Source organism: Myxocyprinus asiaticus, chromosome 39, assembly GCF_019703515.2.
Source record: "Myxocyprinus asiaticus isolate MX2 ecotype Aquarium Trade chromosome 39, UBuf_Myxa_2, whole genome shotgun sequence".
In the NCBI taxonomy this organism is placed as follows: domain Eukaryota; kingdom Metazoa; phylum Chordata; class Actinopteri; order Cypriniformes; family Catostomidae; genus Myxocyprinus; species Myxocyprinus asiaticus.
Genome location: NC_059382.1, coordinates 5,504,430 through 5,520,877, shown reverse-complemented (window position 1 = coordinate 5,520,877; position 16,448 = coordinate 5,504,430). Strand labels below are relative to the sequence as shown.

The window sequence follows — 16,448 nt, the reverse complement described above, 5'->3', positions numbered from 1 at the left end:
ATGCACACACATTTATTTTTTTGTTTTGTTGTTGTTGACAAGCTGCATTTAGCTTTATAAGATTATGAATTAAGAATTATTGGTAATGCATACCATTTTATATATATATATATATATATATATATATATATATATATATATATATATATATATATATATAAAATGTCATTTTTTTTTATATGCATAAAATGTTTTATATATAATATTTTAATTTGTTTGGACCAACTTTGGCAAAACCAGTATTGCCTATAAATGTTGTTAGGATAAAAAACAACAACAACAAAAAAAACAAAAAAACAAACACCACCCAAAAATCTTCAAATACTTTAATCCGGTTCTGTGCACCAAATACCAAAATAAAGGTATTTATTTCACAGATCAAAGGCCACTCAATGCAGTTTGATGGAATTTAATACATTAATATAGTAAATTGCCTGTCTGTGGAGAACATTCCTAATATAATTCTCTTCCAGAAGGTTTGTTTTAAATCATATTCTGCATGTTTATACATATAATAATAAAGTGAAAACAATCAGTCTTTCCTGATTAAAAGTATGTACGGTACAAACATGTGCTAGATGTGCTATATAGCTATATAATCATCTAAAATAAAAATCATACAGTGTTATGCCACCAGTCAAACAGTGCTGAATCTCTATTTTTTCATAGATTGGATTGCACTGGTAATATTGAGATTTTTCTTTCCCAAAAATAATCTAGTAAATAATCTAATATATATTATTTATTTACATAATTGTTAATCTGCCTGTTTGCCTCTGTTTAGTCCAGTATGTGACTTCTCTTCCCAAAAGCTATTTCAAGCTTTTCAAAGAATTTTTATTAGTCTCTTATTTAAGCTGTTAAAACACTTTCAAGGGGTAGTTCACTTAAAACTTATGTCATCATAATGACTAATGAACAATAATGAATGACCATCGACTTTCGTTGTCTGAAAAAGAGCAGCCTGGACATTCTGCAAAACATCTGCTTTTGTGTTCTATGGAAGAGAAAGAGAAAAAAACAAGAAAAAAAAAACCACAGATTTAAAATGACATGAGGTTAAGTAAGCGATAACAGAATTTAAATATTTGGGTGAACTATCCCTTTAATATTTTGTAAATTTTGATAAAGAAATACTTAATAGACAAGGAGGCAACCTGTGTGTATAGAGCTATAATAATTCAAATACACTCACTGATTCACAAATACAGACATGTAATGTTGGCAAAGTTGACAGGGGTCGCCAACAACGTCCTGTAGCCTTGAAGGGCCTTGCAGTGTCCGAATAAATAAGGGCTCAAACATGATGATCTGTCTCAGGCGTTGTGGTGTCACTGTTCAGTAGATTTAGCGTGAAGATGGTTTGAATCCAGTAAAAGTCTGAGTTTCTCATGAAAATGTTGGTTGAAAATCAACTTCTATCATCTCAAACGATTGTCATTAATTTGTGTTGCTACTGTATGTTACAGTGTTTTGAGCAGTTGAAGAAGATGCAAGTGTAGACCATTATGTCCGTTGCAGCAAAGTGGTTGTGATGGGCTGGATTTATATATGACTAAGTTTCTGTGTCAGATTATAACTAGCTGAGGTTGTCTTTTGGGATAAAAATCTGAGACTGGAGGTTGTAAGTGTGAAATGAAATGCCCATTTTATGAACTGAGAATAACTGTAATCATGATTTACCAAATCAACCATAAACAAACATACAACTAGTGCTATTCGACCCGATCGCTGCCCTCCCCATTTATTTGGACCACCACATTGTCTTTCTCTATTGCGTCGATGGAGTGTGTGTTTGGGAGAGTGAGTGGGCAGGGCTGCGTTTCAAAATGGAGCATACTTTCGGTTTTGCTTCGCCCTTTTCTGTGCAGAGTAGTCGCCTTGGTAAAGCAGCTCCCATACTGAATCTCTTCTGGCAGATAGGATGTCCTCTTATGGTAGGCGGAGCCCGTGCTCTCCTGAGAGGCGGAGAGGAACACCACTAACTCGAAGTGTGATTGGCTGGCTGGAGGAAAGGCATTGTTTAAAGGACTTGATGGAGATAGGGGGTGATAAAAGGTCAGAGGTGATAGGAAAATTGGGCAAGGACGTGACCCCAGGTCATCCACTGTGAATTCCATTGCGGTTTGGTGGAGTATGTGATGGTCCCGTTCTTCATAGAGAACAGCACTCACACACACGTCTACCAATGGCCTCGGAAGCAGGTTACACACGCGGAACATCAAGCAGCGTTGACCTTTGACCTCGCACACTACGGCCTGCGGACTGAACAGGATCCCACCACAGCGCTTTTGAGGGCGAGAGAACTTCGCTACGAATGCACCTGAGAGAGAGGGAGAGAGAGAGAGAGCGAGAGAGAGAGAGAGAGGGAGAACGTGAATGGCAGGTTGCCACAAAAGTGATGATGCAAGCTTGAGTTGATGAGAAAGGATACATTTACAGCCAAGTAATCAAATTAGAGGTCTAGTAAACTGCTGTTAACCCAGCTACTGTAATTTTGTCAGTATGTTGGCAAACCCGGAGGGCTAATTTGCCATGTGTTTTTATATTGATGTATATAAATGTTCAAAACTGTCATTATAAAAGACCCATCGAAGTTCCAGAGGCATCCCATGGCTCCAAAATGCTAACTGTCTTCCAGGTTTTAAGACTACAACCTAAAAATCTCTATTACTGCCCTCTATAGTCTCTACTGACTTTCAATGTGATCTGAAGAGCGCTATCAGTTAGCATTCCCACATTGCAAAAGCCATTTTCTTACTCAATATTTTTGTCTTGTTTTCCAGGAATAAATATCTTAACATCCTTAAAACAAGACCTTTTAACTTTTAAGCATAATGACAGAAGATATTAAGTCTTGTGTTCAGAGAAATCAAAACATTTAGAGAGGTTTATGTATGCTTAAAATAAGAAAAAAAATGCTAATGTGGTAAGAATAATAATATTGTTTTCCATTTGAATTCAGTTTATTTTCTTACTCTATTTTTTTCTCTACATTTTTGTCTGAAAATGTAGAGATTTAGTGATTTTTTTGTTGTTGATTTTTTATTTATTTATTTATTTTTTTTATTGTATTGTATTTTGCTTCTCAAGTAAATGTATCTTGATTTAAAGATTGATGAGGCCGTTTTTACTGGAAAATCAGACAAAAACATTGAGTAAGAAAGATACTGTATTTTTCAGTGCATTCATCTCTATGGCAGTTGTAAGCACTACCAACCTTCACTGCAAAAATAATTTTCTTAATTAGTATTTTTCCTGTAAAAAAATATCTAAATATTTTTAAAACAAGATGTATTTACTTGACAAGTAAAATGGCATAAAATATTAAGTCTTGTTTTGAGATGTATCTAATTAAATTTAGTGAGGTTTATACTTAAAACAAGAAAATAACTATTTGCCAATGGGGTAAGAAAAATAAACATTAAAGGAAAAACAAGCTTAATTTTCTTACCCCATTGGCAGTTTTTTAAAAATTAATATTATTGTTTAAAGAAAATGATAAAATTCACATTTTGTCATATTTCTCTGCTATACAGTATATATATATATATATATATATATATATATATATATATATATATATATATATATATATACATATATATATATATATATACATACACACACACAGTATATGGCATTTTGATTATCAAGTAAATATATCTTGTTTTAAAAATGTTTACATATTTTTACTGGAAAACAGGACAAACATATTGAGTGAGAAAATGTTTTTTTGCAGTGTAGTGTCATTGGACTGATGAGAATGCTGATGGAGGCATGAACTGATGTTTTTATAGGCAGATCTTAATCGTTCCAATATAACTGATATACTAACGTACTACATGATTAACAACTGTTGCTAATGCATTTTCTAGATATAAACACAAAAACCAATTAGCAAGTTCCTGTGTGTTTGTATAGAGTTTAAACTAAATCAGGACACTGGACCCTTTTTTCAATTCTTACTGTTCAATGCGTTTATGTGCATTTATATATATATATATATTTATTTATTTATTTATTTTTTTACGTTTATATTATAATAGGGACTCTAGAGGTCCCTCCACATTTACCCTGAAGGTCTCAGTACCAAATACCCCAGGACCAAAGTTCTGCACACTACAAAGGAGGGATTGTGATATGTTTCCAGTAGCCCTAGTTCGGAGGTTCTCGTGATGAGTTTTATGTGCATCAAGTAAATAAAGAGTCTTTTCTGCGCTCACTCTTACAAGCATGAGAACTAAAGACCCCCGTGACTTATGTACTGTACCGTGTGATGAGTCACTTTGTGATTATCTATGGTAACTAATTGAAAATCTTTGAGATGCATTTCAATTTCTTTCCGATGATTGTTGATTTAAAAAGTTACAGTTTGGCTCACTATGCTAATGTTTACATCTACAAACAGGGGAACATGTTGAAATGATCAGCAGACAATAATTCTTCTGGTTTAAGCAATAATGGAGATGATTTTTACCACATACACAGTGGACCCAAAAAGTATTTGGAAACACTGACACTTAAATACAAAATATAATATACAGAATATAACACATGAAAATGCCTTAATGTCAGTGCATTTGATACAAAATATCAAACCATATAGCATCTTCAAGCATATGATGCTAGACTTTCTCTCAGAACTAACTTCTCTTTTCTTCAGGTTTTCTTCAATTGCTTTTATCTAGATAGTGTCAAGGTGAATTTTTAGTGGATGTATGAAGTCAGTTCCACTCAAGTTCATACAGGTGTCCAAGCAGAACAACTAAAGTTGGAGTTCATCACATTAACTATGCTGTAGACATGTTCTACTAACATTTAACATACAGAAAGTTTCCAAATACTGTGGTCTTTGTTTTGAATAATACAATCTATTGTTTTATCATATGAAACCTAACAAATGTATTTTTGTGAATTGTTTTGCTTGTTTGTGATATAAAAGTGAAGAAAACTATGTGTGTACCAGTGATGAAGGCTTCCAGCATCAGGCCCAGCAGCATCTGCAGAGCGAGCAATGCAATGGCTAATGGACAGTCAGCGATGGGGTACATGGTGCCATACCCGATGGTCAGCTGTGTCTCGAGGGCAAAAGAAAATGCGGCGGTGAAGCCATTGACATGTTTAACACACAGTATGTGGCCGGGTGGTGGGTTGTCATGGTCGGGCACATCCAGGTCTCCGTTGACACGGGCGAGCAGGTACCACAGCACTGCAAACACCAGCCAGTGAAGCAGGAAGGAGCTGCAGAATGCCAGCACCACCCATCGCCACCGCAGTGCCAGCCATGTCCCCCACATATCCCGCAGGGCACCCAAACATGTCTCTCTGTGCCCTGCATTGGCTCGCATCAGGCTCCGCCCATCCTTACTGACCAGTCGCTGACGAGATGATTTGGCCATCAGGGGGCAAGAGGTGGCTTTTTTGTCACTGGTAGTGCTTGTCATGGTTATGGGAACTGGTGAGAAATTGGCACCTGGAAAGGTGAGCTCTTGATTAGTTAAAAAGATCAGCAGATTAACATTTCAAATGGATAGTTAACCCAAAAATTAAAAGGTCTATCATCTTTTCTTCCAAAGAACACATTCCAAGTGAATGGTGACTGATGCTAACATTTTGCCTAACATCTCCTTTTGTGTTTCACAGGAGAAAGAAAGTCACAGCATGTGATGCCAAAATGTTCTTTATAGGGTAAACTATACCATCAAGTACACACAAACAACATTTCTACAAAGTTACATATGAAAATCGAATATCCTGTAAACCCCATGAAATGGCTTGGTGAGCCAAGTTTTTTTCTCGTGTTGACATATTGAAACAGGAAGCTGTGGGAGAGATACAGTATGTTTTACCTAAAAGAGAGTTTTTGCTTAAATAGCCAATAGGCTTTAGTTTACATCACTTTCGTCAACCATGATTTGCTTCTTACTGATCCTGCCATCAAGTGCTATCGGAATAATCCTTCTCCCCTTTTCTGAAGGCATAATTACTGTATGAGTATTTCACGTCCAAGTGTTTTTTTGTTTAATTTTATCAGAGGGAATTAGGAAACATAGAGGATGCCTGGTTCATTCGTGCATGTTTCTTGGGGAGCTTATATTTTGACACTGTTATGTATGTTTGTCAGTCAGCTTGCTGACGATAAAGGAATTTTGGTCAAATACATGCTATTTTCTTTGTGTAAAAAACTTACGAAATGCATCAAATGGTTACTAATATAAGTAAATGTCTATGACTGAAATGGCAAGTGCTAACAAGGTGGCTTCATTTGGAATAACTTTCATTCACTACAGAATCTGTACTCCCCTCCACAACGTTGAAAGTTTGTTCAAAGGCTGTTCAAACTCCGAAAATCGGGTATAAAAATTATGTATTTTTTTAGTCGTAGGGGGCATTCATGTGCAACTTCCAAATAGAAAACTTGTATTTATGATAATTCCAATAAGCACGTGAATGCATCATAATGCTAGTCAGCAGCGGGTGGTATTTGGGGAGGGGCATTCTCATTCTAGAGAGCATTTGATTAGAATAAATAAGAGAATGGGAATTGAAGAGATGTTGTGTTGTGTGTGTAGTTCTGCACTGATGTGGCTGCCAGTTGATTTAACTGTCGATGTTTCTCAGTGGGGTGTGTGTGTGGAAGGGACAGCAGGAATGTGTGTTTAATCCTTTCTTCTTTCCCTGTTCTCTTTCTTTCTATATATGTCTTACTCTCAGTCTCAAGCTATACTACTGCAAGTAATTATTCTGACACTAAAAAGCAAAACTTCAGTTGCCAAAATGTTTTTTGAATGTGTCACATTTCTTTTGCAAAATTGTATGCAATATCAGTACTGTGCTAAACACAACAACAACAGAAAACAGTTTAAACCAGCCTGAGTTCATTTTCTGGTCACATAGTCTCTCAGCCTGGTCTGGTATGCTAGTTTTAGAGGGGTTTTATGCACTTGTCAGCTGCACAGGCTGGAAGACCACTTAGCAAACCAGCTTAACAACAGCTTGGCCAGGCTGGGAGATTTGCTAGACCATCATGAATCAGCTAAGACCAGCAATACATTTAGCTTTTATTTATTTTTTATTTAGGAAGTCAGGATGTAACAGTAAATGAAAGTGTCTAAGCGTGAGGGTGAATGGATACCAATGTTAAATACTTAAAGTTAAACAGTAAATAACATGAGAGTTTCACACTTCTTTTTTTTTTTGTAGATGAACAAATGTTAATTTGCTCTCCAGGAACTCCCTGGAGTACAGGGAATGTTGCACTGCAGGATGTTTTCCTAATAGTTGGGGAAATTTGGGCTTAAATCTTTTTAAGGAAAACAAATGCTAGTATATTGACGACTCAGGTTCAATTCAGGTTTAAGAGCCTGACCTGACCTTGACCCCTGCCCATGATGTACACTTTTTTGTACACTGTTTTGGAAGGAGATTGGTTCTTTAATTCACCAAAGTGACATTCAACTGATCACAAAGTGTAGTCAGGACATTACTGATGTAAAAAACAGCACCATCACTACTTGAAAAATGTAATATTTGATCAAATCTAGACAGGCCCCATTTCCAGCAGCCATCACTCCAACACCTTATCCTTGAGTAATCATGCTAAATTGCTAATTTGGTACTAGAAAATCACTTGCCATTATATCAAACACAGTTGAAAGCTATTTGATTCATTAAATGAAGCTTAACATTGTCTTTGTGTTTGTGTTTGTGTTTGTTTTTGAGTTGCCACAGTATGCAATAGACTGGCATGTCTTAAGGTCAATATTAGGTCAAAAATGGCAAAAAAGAAACAGCTTTCTCTAGAAACTCGTCAGTCAGTCATTGTTTTGAGGAATGAAGGCTGTACAATGCTTGAAATTGCCACAAAAAAAAAAAAAAAAAAAAAATTCATACACAGGTGTACACTACAGTCTTCAAAGACAAAGGACAACTGACTCTAACAAGGACAGAAAGAGATGTGGAAGACCAGATGTACAACTAAACAAGAGGATAAGTACATCAGAGTCTCTAGTTTGAGAAATAGACACCTCACATGTCCTCAGCTGACAGCTTCATTGAATTCTACCCGCTCAACACCAGTTTCATGTACAACAGTAAAGAGAAGACTCAGGGGTGCAGGCCTTATGGGAAGAATTGCAAAGAAAAAGACACTTTTGAAACAGAAAAACAATAAGAAAAGGTTAGAGTGGGCAAAGAAACACAGACACTGGACAACTGATAATTGGAAAAGAGTGTTATGGATCTTAACCCCATTGAGCTTTTGTGGGATCAGCTAGACTGTAAGGTGCGTGAGAGGTGCCCGACAAGACAGCCACATCTATGGCAAGTGCTACAGGAAGCGTGAGGTGAAATGTCACCTGAGTATCTGGACAAACTGACAGCTAGAATGCCAAGGATCTGCAAAGCTGTCATTGCTGCACGTGGAGGATTTTTTGATGAGAACCATTTGAAAAAGTTTAAGAACAAGTTGAAGACATTTTTTTTTTTTCAGATTGTAATAGTAATTTTTCATGTTATTAATGTCCTGACTATACATTGTGATCAGCTGAATGCCACTTTGGTGAATAAAAGAAACAATTTCTTTGCATAAGAGCAAAATCAGTACATTATTCCAGACTTTTGGCCAGCAGTGTATCTTGAGTAACATTAATTTAAATTACCACGTGGCATTTTTGGTATGATTTAAGCATAAATCTATCAAACATTTGTGAGGTTCATGCTTTAAACAAGAACAAAACACCATAGAAAAATAAACAATTCAAGATATATTCTCAAGTCAATAATTTAAGTCTTAATAATTTTTCACAATTTTGCTTCTCATGTAAATGTATTGATTATAATTTTTAAGTTATTTTAACGGTGTATATATATATATATATATATATATATATATATATATATATATATATTTATTTATTAATTAATTTTTTTGCAGTGTATTGATAAATATTTACTTTATATTTATAAGAACCTAAACTTCATGAGGGAACACTTCACATGATAAATGTTAGATAGTGAATTGTGATAGTGTTAAACTGCATCTTTGTGCGTGTTTGTACATCACGGCGCATGTTATTCATGTGACCTGGTCTGGCCACAGGCAGTCTCTTTTTATGTGTACTTTTGCACAAATGATCTCTTAGCTGATCATTTTGCAAAGTTTGCATTATGTGCACAGAATACATCCTGCTGTATATTGCAAAAATATTAGTATGACACAATAGTAATAGATTAGTATGTTAGTATGCTATTCCTAACATGACAAGACTAAATATGTTAAAAAAAAGTAAAAAAAAAAAAAAAACTTGTAGGTTAGGATCTCAATCTCAATCTCGATCTCGATCTCTCTCTCTCTCTCTCTCTCTCTCTCTTTCTCTTTCTCTTTCTTAAAGCATTCTCAGATGTGGAATCATCTTTCTGATTCTGTCAGATTTTATGTGATACCATGTAATTTTACATAATATCATGACATGTATCAGTAAACATCATAATGAACATGATATAATTCTGAGACATAAGTCATGGTAAAAAACACATTTAAAAAATATTTTAGCCTATTTTTAAGATTTACACATTTCAATTTCATAACAAAATTCCACTAAATTGAATTGCGTACTTTTTAATAAAATAAAAGTTATAATTCGATTTGTTTTTATTATTATTATTTTGTTAGAGATTCCAGCAGTCTCTGAGTTTGCTCCAAATGGTGCCAGGGACGAGAGGCATCTGGTGAGTGGCAGTTCTGTGGATGGAGATGCCTTGTTGATGAGAGAGGTCAACAGGGAATGACCAGACTGGTTCGAACTGACGGGGTCTACGGTAACTCAGATGGCCGCTCTGTGCAATTGTGGTGGGAGGAATATCATCTCAGAGTGCTGTTCTGGGATGCGGGTTGCCGCTGTTTTGGCGGCACGAGGGGGACCTACACAATATTAGGCAGGTGGTTTTAATGTTGTGGCTGACTGGTGTATATCACCACTTGCACATGTACACTGGCAGCCAAAAGTCTGGAATAATGTACAGATTTTGCTCTTATGGAAAGAAATTAGTACTTTTATTCACCAAAGTGGCATTCAACTGATCACAATCTATATTCAGGACATTAATAACATGAAAAATGACTATTACAATTTGAAAAAAATGGTCAGAACTTCTTAAACTACTTGAAAGTGTTCTCATCAAAAAATCCTCCACGTGCAGCAATGACAGCTTTGCAGATCCTTGGCATTCTAGCTGTCAGTTTGTCCAGATACTCAGGTGACATTTCACCCCACAGTTCCTGTAGCACTTGCCATAGATGTGGCTGTTTTGTTGGGCACTTCTCACGCACCTTACAGTCTAGCTGATCCCACAAAAGCTCAATGGGGTTAAGATCTATAACACTCTTTTCCAATTATCTGTTGTCCAATGTCTGTGTTTCTTTGCCCACTCTAACATTTCCTTTTGTTTTTCTGTTTCAAAAGTGGCTTTTTCTTTGCGATTCTTCCCATAAGGCCTGCACCCCTGAGTCTTCTCTTTACTGTTGTACATGAAACTGGTGTTGAGCGGGTAGAATTCAATGAAGCTGTCAGCTGAGGACATGTGAGGTGTCTATTTCTTAAACTAGAGACTCTGATGTACTTATCCTCTTTGTTTAGTTGTACATCTGGTCTTCCACATCTCTTTCTGTCCTTGTTAGAGCCTGCTGTCCTTTGTCTTTGAAGACTGTAGTGTACACCTTTGTATGAAATCTTAAGCCTTCATTCCTCAAAACAATGATTGACTGACGAGTTTCTAGAGAAAGCAGTTTCTCTTTTGCCACTTTGACCTAATATTGACCTTAAGACATGCCAGTCTATTGCATACTCTGGCAACTCAAAAACAAACACAAAAACAATGTTAAGCTTCATTTAATGAACCAAATAGCTTTCAACTGTTTTTGATATAATGGCAGATGATTTTCTAGTACCAAATTAGCAATTTAGCATGATTACTCAAGGATAAGGTGTTGGAGTGATGGCTGCTGTCTAGATTTGATCAAAAAGGACTTTTTTCAAATAGTGATGGTGCTGTTTTTTACATCAGTAATGTCCTGACTATACTTTGTGATCAGTTGAATGCCACTTTGGTGAATTAAAGTACCAATTTCCTTCCAAAACAGCAAAATCTGTACATTATTCCAAACTTTTGGCCACCAGTGTACATACACCATTCTGTGTTATATGTCCTATTTTTTTGTATGTCTATTTATACTCTTACCTTGTTTTATATGATGTGTATCGCTGTAATGTTCTGTGTGCACTTGCTTGCTTGTTTCTCCTATCACCCAAAAAAATTCCTTGCGTACGTAAACACACTTGGCAATAAAGCTCATTCTGATTCCGATTACTCAATTGAATTCGATAAAATTTTGTTAAATAATTGAAATGCGTAAATCGTAAAATTATTTTGGAGCGAAATTTCTGTTTGCAGTGATGTACAAATTAAACATTGACAAAAACATTTAGATATAGACACAGATTTACCTTGCATTTCATGTTTTTTAAGTTCTTTAGTTTTTTAGATAATTGTTTCCTTTCATCAGCCTTGTCTTTGATTGACATCTCTATAATTATTAAGCTACTTCAATGACACTTCACCTTGTGAATGCTTACTGTAACACATGAAAAACAATAGAAAAGCAATGACCAGCTGATTCCTGGATATAAGATTAACCTAGACCTTTGGGGGTAAACGTGTGTGTGTGTGTGTGTGTTTGTGTGTGTGTGAGGAGAAAGAGTTTGAGATGGTTGGCTTTGCTGTCAATTACTGTAAGCAGCGTACTGTATCTGCTGAACTGTAGCGCGTTGTGCATGGTTTGCTCATGTGAACTTTGTGATGAATAAGAATGGGAAAAAAATGTGTTTTGTTTCAGTGAGGTTAGTTACAAGTTTAACCAGAGATTTCATCTGATTAAAATTGAGTGACTCCACAGCACACAGTTCAACGTGTCAGATTGCAAATGAGTCTGGTGTGCTTATGGGTAAATTATTATTTCAAGTGTGTGTGTGTGTGTGTGTGTGTGTGTGTGTGTGTGTTTTGTATGTGTGTGTGATTGAGTATCAGGGAGAAAAAGCATGAAGGAAAGAAGAAAAAGAGACAAAGATACAGATATTTAAAGAGATTTTTGACCCAGAAAATGAATTCTGTCTGGATTTACTCATTTTGTTGTTCCAAACCTTTATAAATTTCTTTTTGGAACACAAAAACAGATTTAAGGCAGAATGTCAGTCTCAGTCACCATTCACTTTCATTGCATCTTTTTTTCCCATACCATCCAGAAATTAATTGTGACTGAAGCTGTCATTCTGCTTAACATGTCCATAAGTGTTCCATTTACAAAAGAAAGTCAAATGAGTTTGGGACAACACACGGGTGAGTAAATGTTGACAGAATTTCCTTCAAGACATTAGAAATTGGAGATCTCAAATTGTGCATTCTTTGTAAACAAACTCTGGTTCTTGAAAAGACCCATATTCACACACAAACTCTTTCCTGTGCTGATCTAAAGGGCATCTGTTTCAGTAGGTTGTCTGCCGATTGTGATTATGGTCACCCAGGGAATAAAATAATCTATTTTCCCTTTGTATGTGCAAATTTTATATCTCTAATACAGCATTAAAAAAGTTCACAGACAGTTTTACTCACCAAATGTCACTCCTTGGGGTTTATTGTGGATTCTTCAGTGCTTTGACGTGGCGTGAGACCTTCTAAGATCTTACAGTGGGTTCTAGAGTATGAGGAGCCTTGGATATCCAGCCTTCTGTATATGAGACACCCAAAGAGTCAGATGCACTGAAGAACTTTTGAGCCTTCTAACACACATTCAGCGAAGAGAGACGGCCCTGCAACTCATTGGTCACATTACTCAGCATGTGGCCAATTAGGAATGCTTGAAAGAGGAGGAGAACACCTAGAGTCACTTCTGTGTGTGTGCGTGTGTGTGTGCGTGTGCGTGTGTGTGTGTGTTGAAAAGAACAGTAGCTTGCCTTTTTGACCCATCTTCTCAAAGCTGGTTTGACAACTTTTCTACTGTTTCTCTTTCAGTTAAGGAGGAAAAACACAGATCTTGTCAAATTTAAGTGTGTCACTGTGTTTTTGTATGAGTGCTTGTATGAATACTTACTTAAAATCTCTCATTTACAGGAAAAGGCCAACGTTTTAAGCAACAACTATGTAGATGATAATTTGATGCTCCTGTGGTGTGAGATTCCCAAAATTCCTTACAAAAAATAAATAATTGTTGACATAAAGCAAGAGTATAGAGCTATACAATTAATGTAGATAGCATATCTCAGATAATTTGTTAATAACCAAATAAGATGACCAAATTATTTGGTCTTAAAAAATTTTATGAGAAATGATCATATTAAAATCTCTGACCTTTGATTCAATAAAAAAATAAAAAAGAAAAAAGAAAAAAGAAAAGAAAAAGATTTAACCATTTATGCATTTAACTTCCATCACAAAATTGTATCAAATTTAACAGTGTAATCTTTAACAAAATTATATTAATAAAACTTAAAATATTTAGTTTTTTTAATTTTTGTTTTATTAAAGATTTGACGGAATTTTGTTTTTAAATTTAAATGCGTAAATCTTATATTTATTTATATATTTATATATTTATTTTCTTTGAGTGTTGAAATTGATGAAATTCTGATATGAAATTGAAATTTGTACATCTTTCATTATTTAAAAAAAAAAATTGTGTTGAATTTGATGGAATTTCATTATGAAACTGAAATGCATGAATCTTAAAAATAGGCTAAAACATTTTTTGAATGTTGCATACTTCGGTATCTGAGGCGTTTACATGCTAACCAATACGCGGATAAATAATAATAATAATAATAATAATAATTATACAAAATAAAATAAAAATCAGCTTATTAAAAAAACGTCTACGCAAGAAATTTTTGTGCGAAAAAAAATCGCGTTCTCTGCTTTTGAAATCAAAACGTAAATAGGCATGCGCACAAATCTCGCGCACATTGGATAAACCGGCTGAAACGCCAGTAAAGATGTTGGAACGCGAAACCAAGGTAATGAGCAAAAACTCCATCTGTCAACCAGTTTATCCTTAAACCATTTATGCCTTTACCCTCTTCCCCCAAGGAAAATCCGTCTAAAGCGATAACACGACCTTACGCCTATAGTAGAAACCCGTGTGTTTACGAAATCTTTTGACGTCAAAACGTACACAGGTATGCGCCCAACACTTGCGCGCGGTGGATAAAACGGTAAGAATGCATGGAACGCCAAATGGTGCAAATGGGCAAAAAATCTACATGTGTCGATCGATTTTCCCTTAAGGAAAGTCGTTTAAGGCGTTTACATGACATTACGCGTTTTCGGCCGGTGCAAGATCGTGCATGTAAACGCGCTCATACTGAGATCTCTTGTGAAACTTTAGAGGAGACAAGTGAAGGGCCTTTTTCTATTGAGAACAATCTGAAAACAAGAGACTCAATTTAATCTCATTAGAGCTGCTCTTGTGAAAAAAGCGAGCATTAAAATTAAAAGTCTCACTCATTTAATGCGACATCACATTTGAATACAGAATGGTTGCGTCACACAGATGAGTCTCAGATCATTGTAGTGATAAGAATTCTAAAGTTGGAACTAGATCATAGATAACGAATGACTCGATTCTAGCTACAAAACAAGCAATGAAAAAAAAAAGAAAAAGCAATCGCTTTTTTAAAGGCAAGAAAATGACTAGTTTCTCTAGATTCCTTGTAGCCTATATGTACATTTAAAATATGTTTGTTTGTCAGTCTGTCTCAACTTCTGCCTAAGATTTATCTATAATTAACAGTACATTTTTAGTAGAACTTTGGACCTTTTATCTTGATGGGTAGTTTATATGAAATGCAGTGTAACATGCTAAACTTGATCTAAATATTATTTTTATAATTTTTTATTATTGCAAAATTATAAAACATGATGTTTTATGATCTTGTATTGATTGTGAGACAGGGTGAGAAATGTAGGGGTGCAAAAATGCCCCTGATATCCAAACTCTGGTGGCAAAAAATGCCAGCGTAATGTAACATCTCATATACTTATTAATATTCTCTTAGTTATACTTATTAGGGCATACAAAAATAAATTAATGTTGATTAAATTCTTAGGATAAGAGGTAATCATTCTTGAGAATTTGTATGAATAAATATATTAAATTAAAATTTATAAATAAACAGATGAGACACAAAAAATATGCACTTATAAAGCTAAAAAATGCCCCTTAATGTAAAAGTTATTTTCTGATACTGATGAAAGACTACGTTGAATATTTCTACTTTTAAAAATTCATTTGTCACACTGCAGAACTATTTAAGTGAACTGCGAAAAGATAACAATGGGGAAAACTTACAAAAATGGTGACCAGTCGCTGAAATATACACTTTCCCATAGTTTAACCTAAAATCTTGACGTTAAAAAGTACATTTGTCCATGACTGTTGTTTCTCTAATACCACATACATGCAAAAAACATGACAAGATCTCACAGACTTTACAGTAAAGTCGAGTGTATTGAACAGAGACTGCCCCAACAAGTTTCTCACAATACAGTAGGTCTAACACTTTCCACATGCCTTCATTGAAAATAATAAGCAAAGTTGAAGTCTGGTAAAAATGTTGTCAAGCCTGACCTGACAGTAAAAACGTTAAATTCTTTGTGTAATTGCATCATCCTGGAAAGAATCAAGTAGGACTGAAATCACACATTTTTTCAGGTCATACTGTAAATTCATTTAAGTTTACATTGCCTTTGCAGAAACTGTTACATTTTTATTATTAAAAATAAATAAAAGTGATCATAAAGCTTGCCTTTTGTTTAACATCTAGCATAACATATATTTTGCATGCAGTATATTTCACAAGACAATATAATGCATGCAGTTTTTTGACCTAATATTAATAAGTATTTTTTTTTAATTAATTGATCAAACCAAAAGACTAAATGTGCTGAAATGAAAAATCTAAAGTATTTTGCCCTTTATATTTAAACCATTTTGCTTAAAAATGTGAAAAAGTTCATGTCTATGCTATTTGTCAACTATCCAGTTACACAACTGATCCTGTTTAAAGTTTACATACCCTTGGGTGGATCGGTTGTTGCGTTCTCCAGCATCAATGACTGCTTGCAACCTTTTGTGGTAGTTGTGTATGAGTCCTTCAGTTGTCCTGAGGCAGAGCTGGGCCTCAACATCATTGAGCCGCTGTGAGAAAGAACTCAAACGTGCAGCGCATGCAAGGCAACCAAAGAACTTAAAGGACCTAGAGGTTTTTTTGTCAACATGTGATAATTGAGCTTAACCGCTCATTCATGTAGATCTACTGGATTATTACCAGTGATATAGTAGTATGTTTTTCTTCCAACTAAACTTTTGGTAATCCACGGCTTAATGTTATTGTGTC

The 16,448-nt window shown here is 35.1% G+C and overlaps 1 protein-coding gene across 4 annotated transcripts; it reads right to left on the bottom strand.

Annotated features, from left to right (window-relative positions):
- Nucleotides 1-179: 179 nt before the first annotated feature.
- LOC127429535 (inward rectifier potassium channel 13-like) lies at nt 180-16,230 on the bottom strand. 4 transcript variants are annotated; one of them, XM_051678641.1, is made up of 5 exons: nt 15,401-15,530; nt 13,148-13,243; nt 12,670-12,784; nt 4,967-5,476; nt 180-2,323 (listed from the first exon to the last, which is right to left on the bottom strand). In XM_051678641.1, the coding sequence occupies exons 4-5, from the start codon at nt 5,445-5,447 to the stop codon at nt 1,716-1,718; spliced, it is 1,089 nt and encodes a 362-aa protein (XP_051534601.1). In that variant the 5' UTR covers nt 5,448-5,476; nt 12,670-12,784; nt 13,148-13,243; nt 15,401-15,530; the 3' UTR covers nt 180-1,715. The 4 variants fall into 4 exon arrangements, with proteins under 4 accessions (XP_051534601.1, XP_051534599.1, XP_051534602.1 ...); XM_051678639.1 differs by lacking the exons at nt 13,148-13,243; nt 15,401-15,530 and adding an exon at nt 16,128-16,230; XM_051678642.1 differs by lacking the exon at nt 13,148-13,243 and having other exon boundaries at nt 15,401-15,535.
- Nucleotides 16,231-16,448: the final 218 nt, after the last annotated feature.

What these genes read in the sequence shown, in the direction of transcription:
- LOC127429535 (XM_051678639.1), bottom strand. Translation starts at nt 5,447, where the DNA reads ATGACAAGCACTACCAGTGACAAAAAAGCCACCTCTTGCCCCCTGATG. An exon ending in GCTGGAAGCCTTCATCACTG is followed by an intron (nt 2,324 to 4,966) that starts GTACACACATAG and finishes CCTCTCTCTCAG; the next exon opens with GTGCATTCGTAGCGAAGTTC.